Genomic DNA, 22532 nt, shown 5'->3' on the forward strand with positions numbered 1-22532 from the left:
TATCTTGCTGAAGAATGCTACCAAAACGTGTTGCCAGCGTGTGCTTTAAGTAATGAATACCGCAAACATCGGTTTATAACAAGCCCATTTAACATCATGACTTAAATTCCCATTCCTGTCAATGTAGATGGGTTTTGGTTATGAGTGTGGGATTTGAGGACATCATTTTATGCTGTTATTTTTGTGCAGTATGTTTTTACAAATTCAGGTGGGTAGCTGCGTCAGCATGCGTAGGCTGCAAAGGAACAAGTAATAGGTTTATTCCATGCTGAAAAAAAGAAGAAAGAGAACACAACGTTTCGGCTGTGGAGCCTTCTTCAGGTGTCCACACTTCTTTTTCAGCATGGAATAAACCTATTACTTGTTTTTAAAAATGTTAGGGAGTTTATTTTGTACAGAATCACAGCAGTTCCTTCAGTAGGGACTTGGCCCAGACTGTGCTTTGGAAGGACAAACATCCTTTCTTCCATTTTCCAACTGCTTTATCCAGTTCAGGAGCTGGGGGGGGGAGCCGGAGCCTGCGCCTGCGCCTGCGCCGGCAAGCCTGTCCCAGGCAGGACATCATTCCATCGCAAAAACACTCTCTCTCACTCATGAGGGCAGACCCAGACACGCAAACCACAGCCAGTAACTGTTGACATTAATGAGCTACAAAAAAAATAGAAGTATAGGTATGAGTTCACGTGCAACTGCCTTATTAAAGTACTTTCTGGGTGTGCTGCAATTTAAAATTCACTGTTGAACCTGTCTTATGGGGAAGGCATCTCACCTAGAAGTAAGAGAAGATGGCCCTTTATTTCTTCACTGCCTCTTGTCATTCTTCTGTCAGTTAACACAGTCAGCCTTTGTCTTCAAATTCATCTTTACACGTGTGTCTTCACGTTGCTGGAGCGACAGCTCTTACTTAATGTAGAGGTTAGCCCTTTCCTTATTGAGTTATTCAGCATTTGCGTACATAAGATAAGAAACATTAGCTCAGCCTGTTTTCTTCTGCAGTGTGTTTGAAGAACTATCCAGCACCAGTAGAGTGATGGCGATACAGTTCAGGTGGGACATGGACAAGCTCTAGATAGCTTGTTTCCAGTCTTTCCTACTGTAGCTGTGGTAGAGAAATCCCACTTAGTAAGGACCGTCTATTAAAAACATGCATGTTCACTATGCAGTAAATAATTCTGCTCTTCAGTTAAATGTTATGAGACCTGCAGGCGAGCAGATCGCCACTAGTACTGCCAGGGCTAATCCACTAAAAACTGTGTAAAATGCAACTCTAGTGTTTGTTTGTGATTGTTCTGTAACTCTCAACCAGGAATAAGCACTTTTCTTTTGAACTTTTGTAGCTAACAGCACTGTAAAGCTGTTCCTCAAATGTCATTGTCCTCTTACTTATTTTTTTTAAGATTCCTTTTAATTCTTGTTTACTGAATGCAGTTTGTGAGAATTTGTGGACATGTTACACACCTACTTTCGGGAGCTGTTCTTTTTCACAGCACACTTTTAAAAGAGTTGGTTTTCTCTTCTTTGCAGAACTAATTCAGGTCACCACGGCAGTTCTAAAACGTAGAAATGCTCTTCTGAAGAATGTGGGAGTGTGTCGGCAGTCAGTCCACAGAAGATGCTCCTGTAGCTTTTTAGCTGCCTTAGTAGTAAATGCTAAATTGATTTCTGCATGGATTGCTTTAACAACCAGATAGTTCTTTTCAGCCGAGAATGCCAGTCACTGCCTTGTCTGTCATATGATTCTGCATTTCCTTTAACGATGCAAAATGCAGGTTGATCCTTGTTGGATAACAACCCTTTTGCTGTCATAGTGTTCATTTTAGTCTATTCAGATCACATGAAAAGCACTTTCATGGATTTTGTTCAAGTGCTTCTAAAAGTAACCATATCAATCTGACATTCCATCCAAATCCTCATCATCCCTGTTATGCAGAACCTTTCTTAACAAGGAGGTCTTTGTGATGGCTATGTGCTGATAGCCCAGGCAGTGAGGTGGCCTCATCAGTGAATCCCTAACTGTTTCTGTGTAGGTTTGGAGGTTTCCAGTGCTGGGGAACAGTCCATTAACACACAGCAGATGAGAAAGGTAGTCAAATTGGGTATGCATTCAGATTCACTCTGTGTTGTATAGGGGGTTTACCTTTATTTGTATTGACAGGGAAGTTGAATTCAGTTGTGCACATCAGCACTTTGATAATTGGAAACCTGATGAAAACTTTAACCTGTCCTCGTATTTGAGTACTGATGGCACTTGGAATACATTGCAGCCCTTTTTCCCTTTTAAATTCACCAGGTAGAATTTATCACTCTTGTCTATTTGGTTGCATAGACCACAGGTTTTGTCTTTGAGTGTCATTTAAGAGTGGAGACTTGACCCGATTTCTTTTTCATGGGAAATTTTCAATAAGCCCTGTAACACACTGTATTCACCGACCAGCTGGGGACGTTTTATTATTTAACTATTGAATTGCTTCTGTGAAAGCTAGTGTTGGAACTAACTAATATTTACGTACTACTACGAAAAACGTATCTTCAAGTATCAGTTTTTCTTTTCCGAGCCTGATTTATGGATTCACGTAGTCTTTTGCATGAATTACGTTTGGATCATTTCATTGCTTTGCAGCAGCAATGTGTTTAACAAGGTTTTTTGAAGAATCTGAACTGGGGTTCATCAGTTCCAGCTCTGGAATCACACCCAATGGTACAAGCTTTCATTTCCAACATACCCTTTTCATTTATTTAAAGTCATTCTGCCTGCATGTAATTTTAAAAGGGAATTGTAATTTCTTATATGTAAATAAAATGACAGATGGATTTAAAAAGGGTGAGAGAGCTGGATATTTGAGGCACAGGTAGATGGGAACCCCTCAGTCAGAAGCGTCCCCTGTTACACAAATGCAGTGTCGACAAGCACTTTAGTGACTTCCCGAATAGACCAGAGATGGATTTCTGTTGTATTTTGTTTTTCTCTAATTTTGTTTTGGATAATGCACTTTATATTTATAATGGAACACAGTTTTGGTTTTAAAGGCAGTGTATGCAGCAGTTTATTAAAATAAGGAGGTGCTAGGTGAATCCTATGTTAAAAGCTTTGTCAAATAAAAGCATTGCATGACTGAAGTTTCCCTTCCTACCTCAACATCTGCACTTGGATATAGTGCATTTTATTGGACTGATTTTTGCTAGATGAAGCTTTCAATCCCACAGGCTTTGGCCTGCATACTAGCAGAGAGGCAGGAACTCTTGAACCTTCCTGCCTAAACCTGCCTAAACTTGGGGAGTTTCCCAAGTTTAATTAAATTAACAGTGTCGTGCCCAAATAAGCGTTTGCAGACTGACTGGCTTGAAAATAACAGCAAAAGATCTGGAATGGTACTAATGTCCCAGGCTGTACACTGCAGGGGTTAGGCTAAAGATTGTTTAAATTAAGGAAGAGATGGTCTCATCAATCAGTCAATCAATCAAAGTTTATTTATCAAACGCACAACAATCCAGCATGCAGCAGTAGCTGCTTGCAATGAAATGTCTTTTCTACGAGCTCACCGGTGGGGGGGATAAAAATCACAAAAATTAAGGTTACAAAAGAAAGTTGCATAATAGATAATAATGTAATAGAAATTGAATAAAATAAGCTCAGACAAAACCCAATATAAGTAGAGCTGCGATGTGTCCAGGGTGTATGCAATATATTATGTCCGAGTAGTGCAGTATGCAGAACACAATGAAAACTGTGTGTCCATGTAGCCATTACAGGTGATTTGCTGAAGAAGCGGCAGGTTGGCTGTTAAGCAGTCTGATTGCCTGGAGGTAGGAGCTGTTCTGTTATCTGTTGGACTTGGACTGAATGCTTTGGTACTGTTTACTGGAAGGTAGGAGAGAAAACAGTTTGTGACTGGGATGACTGGGGTCCTTGAGAATGGACCTGAGCTTCTTAAGACATCTAGCTGAGTATATATTCTGGATGTTTGGTAGCCCACAGCCATTAATGAGCTGCGCTGACTTCACCAGCCTCTGCAGTACTTTGCGATCCCGGGCGGAGCAGTTCCCATACCAGGCAATGACGCAACCAGTCAGGATTCTATCAATAGTGCACTTGTAGAAGCTGGCCTGGATATGTGATGGCATGCCAAACGTCTTTAGCCTGCGGAGAAAGAATAGGTGCTGCCGTGCTGTTTTGACCACGATGTTAGTGTGGTGGGTGCAGGTTAAGTCCTCTGTGATGTTAACTCCCAGGAACTTACAACTGCTGATCCTCTCCGCTGAAGTCTCATTGATATAGATGGGTATGATGTCCTCCCTGGTGTTTCCTATAATCCACAATCATCTCCTTACTGATGTTCAGAGAGAGGTTGTTCTCCTGGCACCATGCTGTCAGGGTTTCAGCCTCCTCCCTGTACGCAGACTCTTCACCATCTGTGATCATCACAGTCCGCTTGCCTTTCCTAGGGCAGGCTGTGTGTGTGCTTCGTTCCAGGGCTCTTGAGACATGCCACGCCAACCTGCACACGGTTTCTCGCCCTTGTGCTGTGCATGCGTGAAGCCAAGTGCAGCCAGGCTCTCTTGTTCTGCAACCCCATCACTGTAGCTCAGTAGGCCAGCCAATCAGAGAGCCCCCTTTCATTGCGAGCGCCACTCTGACACCCTGCACCCAGTGTCCTCAAGAGGTGGGATGTTCTTTCCAGACCAGAGATTTCAGGAGCTGGACAGGGATGCAGCTTTTCTTTGCCTCCCCTTCCCGATGGGATATCTCTGAGATTTAAATTTACGTGCCCCTTGATAAATATCCATTGATGTGGTTTTTACGAAATACTGAGCTCTTTGCAATATCCCTTGAGGCGTCCTTCAGAGCTTAGCTGTGTCGGAGCTTTCACGAGGACAGCAGCCTGACGTCATGTTGGGTAGACGTCCTTAGAAACTGTCCAAGCTCAAAGAGCGCAACCTGTTTCCAAGCCCTGTGAAACAGACCCTTTTTAACATGAACAGATGGCAAATGAAAACCCTTCTGTCTCGTTTCTGGGGAAGCCGGAAGAATGAGATTACATTGGCAAAAGCAAGCAGGACTGTGCAGCCCTTATCACAAACCCCCCGCCCGAGGAATTGGACAAGGCTGAGGGTATACACAGGGAGCAAACAGAATGTAGACGCTCTGTTCCACTTATCCTGCTGGGGCAGCCATTGTTGTTGAAAAGTTCACTTGTAACCTGCTTGTTTTCTTGTGGACAGTTTTTCACCATTGAGGAAGTGGCTAAGCCAGGCAGCTGGGTGATGGAGTGTGAGGACGTGGGTGACTGTGGGGTCTGAGGGGTGGCTGTAGGGACTGGGCTGTGCGTCCTTCTGCACCTGTCGTCCAGACACGCAAGGCAGCGGGGCTGTTCCTTACCACCCTATAATTATCCATCATGCTGTTCTGTACCTTGGCTGGTTAAAACATGAGCATCTCTCTCCATTTCAGTTTGGACAGATCAGCAGAATTTTGTATTGCACCAATGGGGAATATTTTCACTGGGAGTGTTATCAGTTTTGTTTTGCTTTGGATACAGTATATGTGGTATAACACTGGTGTTGGCTGAACTGGAGTGATTATTGACAGCAGTGCTTTGTTAATCTGCTCATTTGTCATTATAAGGCAGTAGTAATAGTAATAGCTGTCACTGTATATCCAAGTATTTTGTTGGTTTTCTCTTACTAGATAAATTATAGTCTAAAGCTTTAATCTCATTGTGATCCATATATGGTCTGCATGCTGCAGCCCACTCATAACTGAATTACGGTGAGTAGGGGATTTTGTAGACGGATCAGTGTGGGTAGCACTTCCTTAAGCTGAACGTGCTACCCCCACAACTGGTTTTAAAAATCACCCCTTTTGCATTGTATTTTGGTGCAGCCGGCCTCAAACAAATAGACTTACTGTATGCTGTTCATCCTTTCTCGCTCTTTATCCTTAATCTTTTCTACTCAAATATGGATTTTTGTCAGTGGCTGTCAAGTACTGCATTTAGCTCTGCTCCATTGATTCAGGACTTCATAATAGCTGTCTGCATGTCGCTTATTAAGAGCTGCACAGTAGCAGTGTTTAATCTATACCTGTCTAGATTTATTCCAGAAACTATTCTCCTGGGGTTAATAGTGGACTGTTGAATGTGATTGGGATCATTTTGTTTAGAAATGGCCAGTAGTGACCAGGGGTCTTTTAATGACCAAGTAGTCAGGGCTTCAGTTTAACATTTTAATCCAAAGGATATCGTCTCCTATAGCAAGATATCCCTGGTCACTATTCTGGGTCATGGGCTAAAAGCCGCAGGAAGAGGGACAGCCCTGCCTCCAGAAACAGTCAGTTTTTTTACTGAAGGTCGGCTCTGTTCCTGATACTGACCATGGGCAACTACGCTTCCGAGATCAGACACAGACTGAGACAAGAAGGCTGCATGAAATGAGCCATAGAGGTTGCATTTAATGTGTCAAAAGTCATTTGTGTAACACCTAAGCTGACCTAAACCCTGTCAATTAATGTGAAATTAAGTTGCATTTCCCACATTGAATGTGTCTTTGTTTAATGGACTCTGCCAGGCTTTTTGCTGTATCAGCTCTCAAGGTAAGTAGATTAAAATCGGCATTATGGCTGTCCTGCCTGACCGATCAAAGCTCTGAAGACTTCACAGTCCTGGGCTGGACAGAGGTGGATTCTGCAAAGTGATGCAGAGCGCTTACATAATTTCAGCTTTGAAGACTGATTAAAATAGATGTTTCTGGTTTTACTGCAGTCTTGTTCTTCTACATTAATGACTTAACTATCAGAAAATAGGAGGTTACAGATGAGAGGATGCCATATAGCTCATCTAGCTCATTTGGTAGTTAAGCAATTGAGCCAATGATCTCATCCAGCTGTTTCTTGAGAGAAGCCAGGGTATCAGATTCAACAACATGGTTGGGCAGCTTGCTCCACACTCCCACCACTCTTTGCATAAAGATGTCAGTCGGAAAGCAGGGTAGATCATGTTCTGTGCAGCACGGTGGATTGTGCAATGCATCCTTTACACCTGCTAAGCCCGAGCTGGCAGGATTCTGATCACAGTTCACAGTGATCAAGATCACAGTGCAGGGGCTGCAGGAGAAATGAAGTAAAACAAAGCTAAATCACAGTTTCATTCATTTATTGCTGACACATCTTTGCTCACAGGTGTGTCTGTGCAGTCTATCTCGGGGCCTGTGTGTCATTGCTTTCTGCACTCGACGGTGTAGCCAAGCCAGCTGTACTGCCTTGCCCTGTCTCACAGAGCCTAGCAGATTACATAAGATAAGACATTCTGCCCCACCCCCTGTCTCGTGGTTCAGGAGGCATGCTTTTCTCTTTACAACCACCCAGCGTTGTTTCTTTCTTCTTAACAAAAGTGTTGAGTGTATACAGTATTCTTTCGCATTAAGATAATCGTTAATTAAAAAGAGTATATTACAGAGATGTAATATACTGACATCTAATCTCCATCTCTGTGCATAGATTCATTCCTGGCCTGTATGGTAAAGTAATTGGCTGTTCTGTGCATCATCATCTCTTTTACCAGAGGGCACAGGTTGCAATATCCTGTTTTCTTCTATTATGACAAGATACAAAAAACTCAGGTAGGCAGTTCTGTGTTGAAATGAACAAAGCATGCAAGAATATCGGGGGATATATTCCTGACTTTCTTCCTGGGGAGCGGTGGCTCTGTGGCTAAGGATCTCCGCTTGTGGCTGGAAGGTTGCCGGTTCAAATCCCGCAGCTGGCAGAGGAATCCTATTCCGTTGGGCCCCTGAGCAAGACCCTTAACCCCAGCTGCTCCAGGCTGACCCTGCGCTCTGACCCCAAGCTTCTCTCCCTGTCTGTGTGTCTGTGTCTCATGGAGAGCAAGCTGGGGTATGCGAAAAGACGAATTCCTAATGCAAGAAATTGTATAGTGTATTTGTATATTGTAATTGTATATTGCTAATAAAGTGATGTTATGTTCTGGATTAGGAGCTGGCGCCCCCCGGTGGTCGGAGTAGGGAGCTGTCGGAAGACCCCCAGCCCTTCTCAGCCTTCCTGACAGACCGCTTTGGCCGGCAGCACAGATACCTGCGCATCTCTCTGACCGAGAAGTGCAACCTGCGATGTAAGTGAGCTGTAAATGAACAGCATTAAGCTCTGCTCTGTTGATTCCAGACTCCATGATAACTGCCTGCATGTTGCATATTCAGAGCCGCACAGTAGCAGTGTTTCATCTATACCAGTGTTTCAGCCCACACATTAATCCCCTGGAGTTCTAGTAGGCTGTAGAATGTGATCAGGTGACCAGGAGTCTTTTACTGACTAAATAGTGCGGACTTTAGCCAGTTTCTCCAGGGGGTATCCCTGTGTGCAGTAGGGGTAATGGGATTGTGATTGTGGGGGGACAAACAGGGGTCGGAGAGGGAAGGAGAGAGGCAGGATGGAAACGAACAGAGAATCGGACTCGGCTGTGCTCCCCGCATGCAAGATTGCAGCTCTTAATAGCAAAGAGAGTGAGTGATTTTTCCTTGTCAATTTCCACCTGCCATGGACTTCAAAGCCCTGGGGTCTATTGTTTTGGCTCTGCGGGGTTTTGTACAGCAAGAAGGAGACTTGAGCAGAGCTGTCCGTTTCCTCTGTGCTTCAGGAGGTGATGGGCAGCCCTTATTATTGTTTAGCTTTCTGATCAGAATGGGCAGCTAATTACTTCCAAGTCTCCAGGGGTTTCTGGAGCTTTGAAATTAGTCTCAGATCTCCCAGCTGACTGGGAATCATTCCTTGTTCACTGCCAGTCTGTATTAAAAACCTGGAAGAGACAAAAACAAGTAGCCATTTAGACAGAATTCCTTTTAATCTTGCGCATGAGCTGAGATGAAAGCAGCGTAGCTCCTGTGTGCCGTGTTGCAGTAAAGATAGGGGCACCGTGCGGAGTCTAGAATATTGAACGCAGGCAGTGGGCTCCGGTGACGGTCTCGCTCGCCCTGCAGGTCAGTACTGCATGCCCGAGGAGGGGGTGAAGCTGACGCCCCGCTTGCAGCTGCTGTCCACGGCCGAGGTGCTGGCCCTGGCCCGGCTCTTCGTGCGGGAGGGCGTGGAGAAGATCCGCCTCACGGGAGGGGAGCCGCTCATCCGCCCCGATGTCGTCCACGTCGTCGGTGAGAGGGGGTGGGGAGCTTTCTCGGAGTCTGTGGGTACAGTGGTGTTGTGGGACAGTGATGGAACATGGAGGTCTTTCATTGCTCGGTCTCTGGGAGGACCACGGTCCCCTGAGCGCGCTGCGGGCACATCTGGCCTTTCGGGATCTTCTGTACCTCTCCTCTGTCTGCCTCTCTGAAAGGGAGAACATTGTTTCTAAGACGGGCATCTCCAGCCTTGGTCCTGGAGCGTCGCAATCCAGCACGTCGTTGGTCAGCATCAAATCATCCATTTCTGAAGACATGGAACAATTCCACTGTGATCAATTCCACAGGTGATTTGTTCAATCAAGCAATTGCAAGATCGTTTAGGACTGAAATCTAAGTACTGTCCTCAAGGACCAGAATTCTCTTAATTAAACAGATCGCTTGATTAATTCATCAGTAGCTTGTAAATGTTGCCAATCCTTAGAAACAGATGGTCTGTAAGACTGGATTAGGACCAGGGTTGGAGACACCTGTTCTAAATTGATTACCGGTCTGCTGATGTATGATTGTTTGGGAGTGATCCTGAACAAAGCAGAATGTGTAGTTCTAGACCAGAGCATGTCTGTTTGACCCCTGCTCATCCAAGCCAATTCTGTTAGTCTAGCATGGTGTTGAATTGAACACCAGTGAATTCTGAAGTTGTATTGTTTTGTTTAAAGGTCAGCCACATTTCTGTGCACATTGAGCAAGTTCTTGGTGTCCTAGAATCGACGTTTTAAATATCTTACAATGACACTAATTGTGCCTTGATGCAAATAAAAACCATCAGATTTTAAAGTGCTGCAGTCCTGTACGGCTGTGTGCATTGAGGAATTCTCTTTTAATATTCTTTCCACGTGCCAGTGATCACACGTCACAATGCGTCACACTACACATTTTCCGAACAAAAGCCAGAATAGCTTTTATAGGAGCCTGCGTCTCAGAAGTAGTAAGTCTTTGGAGAGATTAAGGTAAGTCGGAACCTGCTGCCTTATTTTTGGCAATTGTCATTTACAACCATGGCTAACAGCAGTGTAGAACTGTTCTGTAGCCTTTCTCATTTATGCAATTACGTATGATTACCATGCCTTCTTGCAGTACAGCAGTCACAGTTGTACCTTATGGTCTTATCTCAAACCATGAAAGAGTGGGTCATGTTACTTATACATGGAGAGCTTGATCACACAACTAATCATGTGCACATCTCCTGATTCCAATTACCTTCTTGACCGATATGGAAGCAGAAAGGGTGCACTTACACGAGGATTCTGAATGTTGGCTGATTTTTTTAATGAATAATAAAGTTAATTTAATTATTATCTGTGACATTAGCTTTATCTACTGCTAAGGATTGGTGAGGACAAAGTTATGTCTTAATATTTAAAACAATAGGATCGTTATGGGGTGCGCTTTCTTTTTCATGTCACTATACATCTTAAGGCAAAGTCAGCATGCATCTTTAACAATGAAGTGATTCCTTTTGGATCTGTATACTCATGTCACCCTTCCCTGCTTCCTCCTGCTTTCATACTTGGCTCTCACAATACTTAGAAGTGCTTAGCAGATGTCTTTATCCAGGTTGGCTTACAGTAGTCTACAAAATGTACTGTATAACTACAAGGAGCAATTGTGCAGGTACAATAAGGCGAAATAAATTGGAGTAAAACAAAAATGAGGCTATAATAATTATTGGGTATAATAATAATTAGGTGTAAGCTGGACAAACAGTGATGCACATCACAGATTTATTTTGTGCTCAGTTTAAAGTACAAAGCATGATGGTTGTCCGTCATGTCCCACGATGACGATTGTACTTTGTGCGGGTCATCTGTTTGCAAGATGAGCTGCACGAAGAAACCTGTGTGGGAGAGCTTTTTGAAGTGGGAAAGTCGTCGCACTGGGGCAGTCCCACTCTCTCGACCTCAGAAGCCTGGGTCCAGTGGTATGAGTAGTCATCATGACTGGAGACTTCCTTGAGTACAAAGCCTACTGTCACCTTCGAGATCGAAGGGTGTTGTAGGGTTTGGGTCCTCATGAGCACTTAATCCTGTTCTGTTTTAGTAAAAAAACAAAACAAAATGCTAATGAAGGTTACAGAGTGGTTATCGATGAAATGATGATAACATGAAAGAGTTGTGCTAGCTGCAAGGCTCAGTAAACAGTGTTCACCTACGCAGTTGTTGGGTAGCCCTGCTCCAGGTGCCAGCTTTTTTTGTAGATGCTATCTATGCTCTTGGCGATGCAAATGCACGTCTTTCCTCTGCAAATAAAAGGTGAACAACATCACAACACTTCTCGTCAAACCAGGACTTTGCTCTAAATACCTTGTCTTTCTCTGTTAGGTTTCAGGTGACTTGCTGACCCCAGTTTTGACACAGGTTTAGAAGTACAGTAATAAAAATTCATGCAGACGAGACCACAACAAATAATTCTCCAGGGCTTCTTAAAAATACCTTTTGATCTGATTTCAGTTCACAGTAAATCCTCCCGTAGAGTTCCCAGGTGAAATGGGCTTCGACACAAGTTGTTTAATGGATTCTCCCAGCATGACGATATAGAACTAATGGGCTTTTTATTAATGTGGCTGTTGGCAGAGGAGGGTTCTTGTCACCGTGACCGTCCACCACTCTGCAGGGCAGATCCGCCCTGTAGCTCTGGGAGAAGTGTGGAAAAGAAAGGAAGAAACATTTCAGTATCAAACCTTCTTCCCCCTGCGATGGATTGGTGTCCCGTCTAGGGTAGTTTCTGCCTTGCACCCGTTGCTTGCTGGGATAGGCTCTGGCTCCCTGGGACCCTGAATTGGATAAAGGGGTTAGAAAATGAATACATGAATGGATGGATATCCTTTTGTCATGGCTAAAAGATTTAAAATATTGAAGCTCTGGGTAATCTATATCAGTCTTCGATAGAAATGGCTTCAGAAAGGTCTTGTATGGGATAAAACATGTGAAGGTTACGTCCACGATCCGGCAACTTTATTGAAGAGGCAAAGGATATATAATAAATGTTACTGTGGGATTAATAACATTTTAAAAAGATGAAAGACTGAAAGTAAGGAGAAGGATAGAGACGTGAAAGCAGGCGATTGGGGTGAGAGATGAGCTGCTGTGGGCTGGGTCTGTGTCGCAATGGAGTTCTCCTTATTGTCAACCATTAAAGACTCAGAAAAGGGACATGAAAGCTGAAGTGATTGCTTAGAAAAGAAGTGAGGTAATTCAGTGAAAGGGGACAACGCTTGCACTACTGTCCAGGGTTTATGATCTCGATTCAACCTTAGCTGTTTCTGTAACTTCTCCTTTCGGCTGCTGATGTTCATGCTGGATTTCGAGTTGATTTGAGAAAGTCTGCGGGTCACTTTTTTGCATGACTCTTACCAGGAATAATTGGATATCTGGTATTAGATGAATGGAAATGAAATGCTCAAAATCAAGACGTATCATAAAAGTACTTCAAAAACAGGTAATCAAACTCAGAATTTGGAATATTGCATTCAAATGCACATTTTTACAAAAGTGGTCTTGATACAAATCCATTTGCTTGCTTTAAGAAAAACATGGGCAAACACTTGAGAGAGCTGCACTTCTTGGGCCATTACAGCAGCTGCAATATTTATTTCAGTCCACAAATGGGATGATTAAGAAAACCTCTGAGGATGGTGAAAGACTTTATTTTGTTTTTAGAGTGATTTATTTTTCAAACCAGCCTATTTTTATATCAGACTAGCGTGTTCCTTAGTGTGGAAAGTGACGCCAGTCCTCAAGTAATGTCCATCCATTCGAAAGGGGAGCTGGAGCCTATCCCAGCAAGCAAAGGGCAGAAGACAAAAATACACCCTGGGGTGACAGTCCATCGCAGGGCGCACACACAGACACACACTCGCACCAGGGCCAGTTTTCCCAGAAAATTAATCTACTAGCGTGTCTTGGACTGCGAGAGGAAACCGGAGGAAATGTAAATAAAAATGGAGAGCATAAACATTTCATACAGATAGCACCCCAGGAATTGAACACAGGGCCCCAGGCTGCAAGCCTGTTGCATTGTTTGATACATTTCTAATATGGGAAGCGCAATACTTGTTTATATATTGTATATCATATTGCTTTATACAATTATTAAATTGTTGTAAAACCAGGTACGTGTCCCAACACTTAAGCTCACCTGTAATGGGGGGGATTGAACACAACGGGATAACATTGTTCTAACATGACTAAATATCCAAAATAATACCCGGAAACAAAAGTTGACATTCTGCAGTTTGCTTCCTACTGTTTTTTTTATCTGCATTACAAATTTCAATAGTACACTGCAAAAATATCAAATTTCACACCACTCCCCCAAAACTCGTGCTTTGCACAGGAGTGGTAGGGTTCAAGTCCTGAGTCTTTCATTGAGGAAAGGTCCTGTGTTCAAGTACTGTATGTCCAGTTTTGTCAAGAATGACTTCCTTTAATTATCTCAGGGTTTCTAATAGAAGGAGCACTTGTTTGCCTTCAAAGCTCTGAATCGCAGCTGGACCCTGGGAGTACAAAATGCGGGTGCTACCACTACGTTCATATCAGTTAGGGAAAAGTTCAAAAACCTGCATTAATTGCGTTGTCATGAAAAATATGCTACGAATGCTTTTAGTGTCTACCTCCTCTCACCCCTGCTTCACAAAGGCACACTCTCCCTCCTCCACTCTCCAGTCCACAGACATTGCGGACTTTACTGTTTGTGTGCGTCACAATGTGCAGACATACCGCCTGGCTTTATCAAAGTCACCATGGTGTTTTGGAAAGATGGCATACAGTTCATTATTGTTTGTTCAATGATTCTAGGACCCTGGGAATATCCTGCTTGTAAGTCCCCTTTGTAATTGAATCTTAAAATAGTTCTTTATCTGTAAATGTGTTTTTTTTTCCTTAAATGGTTGAACTTGGAGGAATAGCGCTTTTTGGCAAGGTCACGTGACCAGAGTCAGAACTACAGGGTTCATTGCACACAGGGTGCGACTGCAGGGTCCAGGCTCTCAGGGCCCTTCGTCTCTTTCGCTCCCCCTGCAGCTGAACTGCGCAAACTGCAAGGCCTGAAGACTATCGCTGTGACAACCAATGGCATGAACCTGGCACGGCTGCTGCCCAGCTTGAAGGAGGCTGGCCTGGACCTCCTCAACATCAGCCTGGACTCCCTGGTGCCCGCCAAGTTTGAGTTCATCGTGCGCCGGAAAGGTGAGCCGTCCCTCTGGTCCACAAACACTGGTTCGGGGAGCAGAGCCCACATTGCGTGTGCCACGCTGAGAAGCAATTGTACCGGCCTGGCATTGTGGTGGTCATTGCTGCAATCACCTCAGGTTTGTGAATTATAAACTCCAGGGTCTGGAGTTAAATTAAGGCAAAAGTGAATGATCCAATTGAATGTTAGACAAGGATTCAAAGTAGCATCTCGGATAGTTACACAAGGTTTGATGAGCTCATTGGGTTACAGACTTCATGCAAATATTTCAACATCTTTTACACTCTTTAAAGTGAATGTGTTCCTAAATGTATGATAACTTGAAATTGCTATGTTGAAAACAAAGTATAATTTTGTGATATGATGTATACATGGAATTAAAAATAATGTATATTATACTTATTTTCCTGTTCATCTCATGATTACAGATGCAAATTACATGGTGCCCTCAAAGTACTTAGACTTTTACAGGGCACCATGTAATACCTAGAATTATACTTGTGTAGTTTGAGGTTGTTTTTTTTTAATTAAACAGGCTCAATTTATGATGGGCTGTGCTTCTCAAAACTGTTTGAGGTGTTGTGGACATACAAATTTGCTTAGCATCTTTCAGGTGCTTTTTGCTGAGATTTGAAACATTTCAGTTGGTGTGGTGGCTCATAAGATGGTTTCGAAAGGGTATGCAAACACATGGCTCAGACCACTATCGGTTTTAAAGCAGGGTTTGGAATTTTTATTGTGCATTTAATGGCTTGGAGTTGTCCATCATAGAATACCCATCAAATATGAAGGTCTCTGTCTGCCAGGGAACCTGAATTTCAAGAGGTTTCAAGCGTAAAGTAAATCTTCCACAATCGGCATAACCTACCAGCCACTACCTAAATCGCCCATCTTGATATTCTTGAAAAATACTGCAGCATAACAGCAGTTCACCTGAATGCTCACAGCCTGTCGAGCTCATTTGGTTCTTTTATGCACTGGTTGTACTGGGAAAACACCCCCTTCCCACCCAGAGAGGAAGAAATAAGAGTAGCCAGTGAAATGTAACATGCCTTTGAAAGATAAGAAGTTACTAGAACCCCCAGCAAAAAAAACAACTCATAAACGACCTTCATACAAAGTTGTCCCAAGCTGCAATCACCCCTAATACACTAGAGCTGTAAGGCAGAACTGGTAACCATTACACCATCCAGATTCTGCACAATGTGCGCAAGTGTTTGAAAGACAACTCAATTTAAAATCCAATGTGTGGAAGCTTTGTGTTTATGATCTGTTATTAATCAGGGACATGTGATTTCAGATTTTCAGCAGCCTGTGCTATTGCAGTACTGTGGGCCAACCTGTGCTTTAATTACTTAATTGACTCTTAATTATTTAGCTGCTTCTGCTGCAGATAAGTTGAATAGGTATTCGTTTTCCATTGTGAGGACTCAATGGAACAGAATGTCAAAATCAAGACTGAATGTCTGAATGACATCTTTGATGTTTGTGAGGGAAGATCCCAATTCTACGTGTGGGAAAGGGCTATCCCTTAATCAAGCCATGTCTCCTAATCTAACAATATTTACCTCGGGTCCTGAAGGGTTGAGGTTTAATAGGTGTAGAGGATATAAGAAGCCACGGAGCAGTTCAGCAAAGGTTGGAAATGAGTTTTAATTTGATACAAAAAAGTATATTTCCAGTAAACCCCCCTGAAGATGCACAAGCTGTATCCCCTCTGGTGCTCTGAATCCAAGCAGTTTTCAGGAAATTTTACTGTCTGAGTACAGCTCCAGTCACTCTGTTATTGCCATGAAGGGGTGTTTAGAAGTGATCATTTCATGTGCATTAGGACTACGCTAAATAATTCCATCTACCTGTGGCACAGTGCTTTATTTCTGATAAGGTTATCCCTGCCTTTCAGTTATTCTTGAAATGCCACGTACTCAGCCCAGGTAAGGACTGAACCCACATGTCAGGCTCTATAAGGGGTAACTTGTAACTTGTGAGTAAAGACTTTGGAACAGTCATTTCAGATAACCACAAAGAGTTCCCTCCAGGACCAGGAGTTCTGAAATAGAGTACAAATCAAATTCATTTTTTAATTTTGGATTTGTCACCCGGTTTGTAGCTACTCAACTCTGTCACCTGAATAGAATGATCTCAAAATACAGTGTTTTTTGCTGTTCTAGATTTCTAAAGAAATTTACATTTCTGTGCAGTATTTCAAACAGTAAAAACGTGTGACATTTATCATGACTAATTATTTCCTGTAAGCTCCTTAGAAGATGTACTTCATAAGAACTGTACCTAGGAAAGCTGCCAGTTCCTGCTAATGCAAAATCTTTCCACTAGGTTTCCACAAGGTGATGGAAGGTATCGATAAGGCCATTGAGCTGGGCTACAACCCTGTGAAGGTAAGACATGATCTGACCATGGGCAGATTATTTTCATGCATACCAACAAGGTATTTTTAAAAAAAGTGTTATCACCCTGGCTTTTTTCCCCCAAGAGAAATATAAAATTCTGTCACAAAGGAAAAAAAAATTGTTCACAAGAATTTTTTAGAAAAGGATATCATTCTTTTCTAAACTCTTGTTCAGCCAAATGCTGTATTTCCACAGAAACGTCTGTAGTCCATGATGGAATGCTGCATGTGTTTGGCAGCATTCCTGAGGGACGTGCTGTTCTTCTGCTGTTGTCCTACTTGAACTGCTTTAGAAAAAACAACTGCTCACAGGCTCATGTTTTATTAAGGGATCAAGGTCCAGATATGCTAAGAGGCCATTCACAGTGCAAACACCATGAAATTTGCAGTTACGGTATAACAGTTCACAAAGTAAACTGTGAGAGCTGGAATGTACTGCTTTCTGAATCTTTCACCATAGTAAGATGAGCAGTCCATCTTGTTTCCTAATTTATAAAAGGCTAAAACAGCTGAGTTTGAGCTAAAAGAGAGAACAGGAGACACTTCTTTACATAAAGGGTGGTGGGAGTGTGAAGCAAGTAACCCAGCCAAGTTGTTGAAGCCGGCATTCTGTTTTCTTTCCAGAAACAACTGGGTGAGATCCTGGGATCAATTACTTAAATACCAAAAAGGCTAACTAGAAGAGCTTAATAGCCTCTCGTTTGTAACCATCCTTATGTTCTAAATAACTAGGAGTTAGGCTGACAGTTAGGTCCTCTTACCCTGTTCCAGCCTGTGTGATGCCTCTGTGTCTCGGTCTGTCTGATGAGAAGCTAGTCTCTCAGCTGAGTATGAATGCAGCTACTCGTCACAGTAAAGGTTGTGAATGAACCCCAGCTCCCCAACTCCAGAATCCGTCAGCAAAGGCCTCTTGCACGTCTGCCCTGCAGGGTGTTTCCAGTTAGCACTGCGCACGCCCGGAAAGAGCTGGGGTCTTTCCAAGGCTTGTACGGCAGGAGGAAATGGGCAAGTGGCCTGTGCCCCAGAATGCCCTGTGCTGAGCCCAACGGTGCTTCGCTGCCCTGTGTCCCCTCAGGTGAACTGTGTGGTGATGCGGGGCCTCAATGAGGATGAGCTGCTGGACTTTGTGGCCCTGACGGAGAAGAAGCCGCTGGAGGTGCGGTTCATCGAGTACATGCCCTTTGACGGTGAGTGACCTGGTCACCGAGTCTGCGGTGCACCCTGCTGGACTGTTGCACCTGCTCTCTCCACTCGGTGAAACGCCAATTCCTCTGTTTCCAGCATACCCTTCTCTCCCCTTTCTCGTTCCTCTTTCTGGAACTGCCGGTCTGCACCATTCTTTTATTTTCCCTGTCCCAATTAGTTCCTACGTACCTTACATGGTAAGCTGTGGAAACTGTTTCACGTATCCTTCTATAAATATAGTTGAATATGCTGAAAGACCGGTTCAGTTAGTGTGGAGTTAATTACTTGGTTATGCAGATTTGGCGCTTGTTTTGGAGTTCGGAGCCAGCTTTATTAACTACAGCACTCCTCTACCCGAGTTATGAGTACAGGAGGTAAATAGCCTTCCTTTGCTGCTGTGTTGGAACAGGCAACAGGTGGAACTTCAGGAAGATGGTGAGTTACCAGGAGATGCTCGACCGAATCAGACAACAGTGGCCTGATCTGGAGAAGCTGCCTGCTGGAGAGACTGACACAGCCAAGGTGAGACAGCAGTCCTTTGGATCTTTAGTGCCATCGCTCTTGGCTGTCAGTGTCTGCTTGAATTTATGGCTCAATAATGCTGCCCATAGTCTGTTTGAGTCTGAGTATTTTGATTAGAATTTGATTTAATGTAATTGTGCAGTAAGTAGTGGCAGCATGGTGGCATGGTGGCACATAAATGGTGCTTAGCATTGCTGCCTCACAGCGTTGTGGCCCTGGGTTCAATTCTGAACATGGGGTGCTGGAGTTTGTAAGTTCTCTTCGTGTTTGTGTGGGTTTCCTCCACGGGCTCCGGTTTCCTCCAACAGTAAAAAAAAAAAGACATGCTAATAGGTTATTTGGCTTCTGGGAAAATTGGCTGTGGTGTGGTGGTGTGTGTGCCTCGTGATGGACTGGTGTCCCATCCAGGGTGTACCCTGCCTTGTGCCCTCTGTATTGGCTGAAGGGATGGAATGGTTTTTCTCTCCAGATATTCAAGGTCCCTGGGTTCCAGGGGCAGGTAGGCTTCATCACCTCCATGTCTGAGCACTTCTGCAGCTCCTGCAACCGGCTGCGTGTCACTGCTGATGGCAACCTCAAGGTAAACCTGCTGCCTCTCCCTCTGCGCCTCCCCCGCGCCGTCTCCTCCCTCTCCGTGCTGCGTCCTGACATGCCCCCGCGCTGCCTCCTTCCTCTCCGCGCCGCCCCTGCGCCGCCTCCTCCTCGCTGCGTCCCCACACGCCCCCCGCGCTGCCTGCCTGGAGTCTCCTGGTAAATTGTGCCCTCTCTGGTATGAGTGTGTGGTGACGGAAGGGTGTTTCTGGTGTCTGTCCTCAGGTGTGCCTGTTTGGTAATGCAGAGGTGTCTCTCAGGGACTGTCTGCGCTCAGGAGCCTCAGAGGAGGAGCTGCTGCAGATCATTGGCGCTGCGGTGGGAAGGAAGAAGCAGCAGCACGCAGGTACAGCTGCAGCTGGAGTCAGATACAGACACGGGCAGCGCGCTGAGTGAGATCGGCAGGCAGTTGCCAGTACTGGTGCCACAAGTGCAGCTCTGTCCTGCCCCAGTGATTAGCACACTTGAGAGTTTACAGACGCACAGTGCCACTCCCTACACTGCGCTGAGCTTCGCTATGCCATCACTGTGGTGACACGCTGAGTGCACTGAGCCCTTTTACACTGGCACATGCTAGCAGGCGTATTGGCCCCATACTGAGAGGGGTAACCTCTTGGGTTATCATTTAGTTCAAACTGGGGAGATGTGCAACTCTGGTACAGAGCTAAGGGAAATTCTGAGTAGCATAATTCATAATAAGCATTCTTAAATGTGTATTCCTAAATCCTTGTATTGTTGTGTGAAAATTCAATCTAAATGGAGATTGTAACATGACAATCACATGAGACGTCAAAGTCACATGTGTGGCATCACGCGGGGGCGTGTTCAGTGTGGAGGTGTTGCCTTAGAAACCACAGCTGACCTGGCTGATTAAGGACGAGCCACAGCTGTGAAGAATCTTTAAAAACACACTGAGCACCCCCCGAAGGAGAGGAACTTCCACCGGCAGTCCTTGAGGGGATTGTACCCGAGCATAAAGCCGTCGTTTTTCATTTTCTTTTTTTGATTTTGGCCTGTCCCATCATGCATCTCTACCGGGGCAGGCTGACCGTTTTCACACGTTGAGGTTTTATTTTGTTTTGGCTTTGTGCTCCCTGCCCTTCCGGACTGGACCCGGTTAAATAGGGTCAGCCCAGCCTTGATGTGGCAGTGCACAGCGGCGCATTTCTCTTTCTCCTTTTTGTTCTTGTTTTTCCCCTTTTTGGCGTTTTTGGTTTTCGCTAACCTCACGCCAGTTATTCCGTCCCTCAGTAGGGGCTTCGACTAAATACCGGTGCTGGCCGCAGCTCCTCCCACTCCCACAGTTACACATGGCAGAGGTGATCAACAAGTCTTTCACTGCTGTCCGTGTCCTGCATTAACACAGCGTGAACGTTCCAGGCACAGTGATTGAAATCAGTCACACATCTCAGTTATATAACCTCAGGCCCGGGTTATATCAGGACTCCCAGCAAAAAGAGCACAGCTGTTGATTTATAAGTGAAGTCGGAATTTCAGTTACTGCTATGGGCTCTTTAACTGAACCCGATCGTTCAAACACCAGCTGTTTCCCTGCTGTCCAGCTGCTATGTGCAGTGCACTTCTGTAATGGTAACTTCTGGAGAAAGTGAACTTCTGTGAAGTGAACCTTTGTGCTGATGGTTCAATTTATTTTAAGGGGCAAGTTTAATGGGTTGACTGTGAAATGCTTGGCATGTTTCTTGTACGTGCCGAGATCCTGAAAGTGTTCCTTTGTCTTCCGTGTACAAGAACCGTGCCTGTACTGCTTTATGAGCTGTGGTCCTTCACCAGCTGGGCCTGCAGCCTGTGTTTGGAGCGATGGTGTCCTGGGGCAGAGGGGAGGGTAACTCTGCTGTCTCCCCTGTCTCCCAGGCATGTTCAGCATCTCCCAGACGAAGAACCGGCCCATGATCCTGATCGGTGGGTGACACAGCAGTACGTAACCCCTCTGATCTTCTGGGTTCGCTCTCGGGGAACTGAGGCAGAGCTGCTGATAGACAAGAAACCTCACCCACGTCTGGCCCCTGGATGAGTTCTTGACTCTGAGGTGTTTGAGTGGGGCTGACCTTGGTGTCCGGGCAGCATTCAACTTCAAGATTTCTCAGTTAGTCCTAACTACAAGAAAAATACATTTCTTTTCTAGCTTTTCTAGCGAAAGCTAGCTAATAAAGTACTTACCTGTATTTCTATCTCTTTTTAGTTTTGTATCTGAGCTGGTGTTGCAGGACAGTGGCTGTACATCTCCTTTTCAAGGATGTTGCCCATGGGCTTTAGTTTCCCGTAGGTCAGTGGTAGCTTTCCACAACTGTAATAAACTTTTCTTTTTGAGGATGTTTTGAGTTAAGCACATCCCAAAACAAGCTTTGAAAACCTGTGCCAGATGGGCCAAATTACCTCTTCTCCCTTTTAACTTAGTATTATTTTTTATAGTATTTCATAAGATTCCCAGCTGCCTACATGTCTGATAAAACACCACAAATAAGTGCGAGGCTTATAGCTTACACACAACAGAGATTGTTTAATAGCATCCTGACTGCTGCATTTTTTTGAAAAGAAAATTATTAACACCAATATCAGTCCTTGCAGTTGCACCCCTCCTAACACCATGGTGATTGTACAATGGGGTTTCCAGTGAAGAGGTAGGAGTGGTAAGGAATGTGGGCTCCGAACTGGTTGGCTGTGGGTTCGAATAGAAGTTTTAAACAGAGCTGTTGTACCCTTGATCATAGCATCAGCAAAATTACCCAGCTGCACCAATGGGCACTAGTGGCTTTAGATAAAAATGTCAGCCAAGTTGATATTAAAAAGAAAAGGTTATCATGAATCTTGCTGCCAATATACTGTAAACTTCCACGATTCTAAGCTTCATCTTTGCTTCTGTAGACAGAAGCGAAAGTTGAGAAATTTACAGAGGGCTAGAAAAGGAAAACGAAGGGGCGACACCAGACCAGAATGGGATAAAGGCCACAGTCCAGCTGTCTGCAGTCAGCAGATTGAAAGAGCCCTTTTTGGTCGAGTTTATAAGACTGGCAGCCTCCCAAACGTTAGTCTGCTGTAGGCTGTGGTGCCAAGGGAGTAAATGGGAACCTTCTGTCTGTTCCCGTTAGCTCTGGGACAGAAGGCCAAAGCAGGAAAGGACTTGGTCTCCAGCACCGGCTGGAGAGGGAATGAGTTGGAGCCGTTTATTGGAAAATGTGACTGTTGGCCTAGACACATGACACCACTGGCCCCTAGAGGGAGCCCAGGAGCTAAATAATTCTGTGTTTTCTATAGCAAGAATATAGCAGTGAGTGTGTCCAGCTGCAGGGTTAGAGATATTTGAGGGTGATGGGGAGGTGCAAGGAGCTGGATGGCAGGGGGTAGTGCAAGTGTCTTGGGGCAGCACCCTGAGGTTACTGAGGTGCAATAATTGGATGGCTGGTAAAAAGAGCAGGGGATAGAAAAGAAGTGCATCCTG

The 22532-nt window shown here is 44.5% G+C and overlaps 1 protein-coding gene across 2 annotated transcripts in view; it reads left to right on the top strand.

Moving 5' to 3' along the window:
- The window catches only part of mocs1 (molybdenum cofactor synthesis 1), a 29695-nt gene that overhangs the window by 1931 nt on the left and 5232 nt on the right, over positions 1 to 22532 (top strand). The window contains exons 2-10 of one of the 2 annotated variants that reach the window (XM_088908820.1): positions 7988 to 8123; positions 8986 to 9153; positions 14202 to 14366; positions 16705 to 16766; positions 17853 to 17964; positions 18372 to 18484; positions 18954 to 19064; positions 19301 to 19421; positions 20948 to 20995. In XM_088908820.1, coding sequence (XP_088764946.1) covers positions 7988 to 8123; positions 8986 to 9153; positions 14202 to 14366; positions 16705 to 16766; positions 17853 to 17964; positions 18372 to 18484; positions 18954 to 19064; positions 19301 to 19421; positions 20948 to 20995 — 1036 coding nt within the window. The remainder of the gene's footprint in view (positions 1 to 7987; positions 8124 to 8985; positions 9154 to 14201; positions 14367 to 16704; positions 16767 to 17852; positions 17965 to 18371; positions 18485 to 18953; positions 19065 to 19300; positions 19422 to 20947; positions 20996 to 22532) is intronic. The other variant, XM_088908821.1, reaches the window with a different exon arrangement.

The sequence above is a fragment of the Atractosteus spatula genome, chromosome 2 (assembly GCF_055471065.1).
Source record: "Atractosteus spatula isolate fAtrSpa1 chromosome 2, fAtrSpa1.hap1, whole genome shotgun sequence".
In the NCBI taxonomy this organism is placed as follows: Eukaryota; Metazoa; Chordata; class Actinopteri; order Semionotiformes; family Lepisosteidae; genus Atractosteus; species Atractosteus spatula.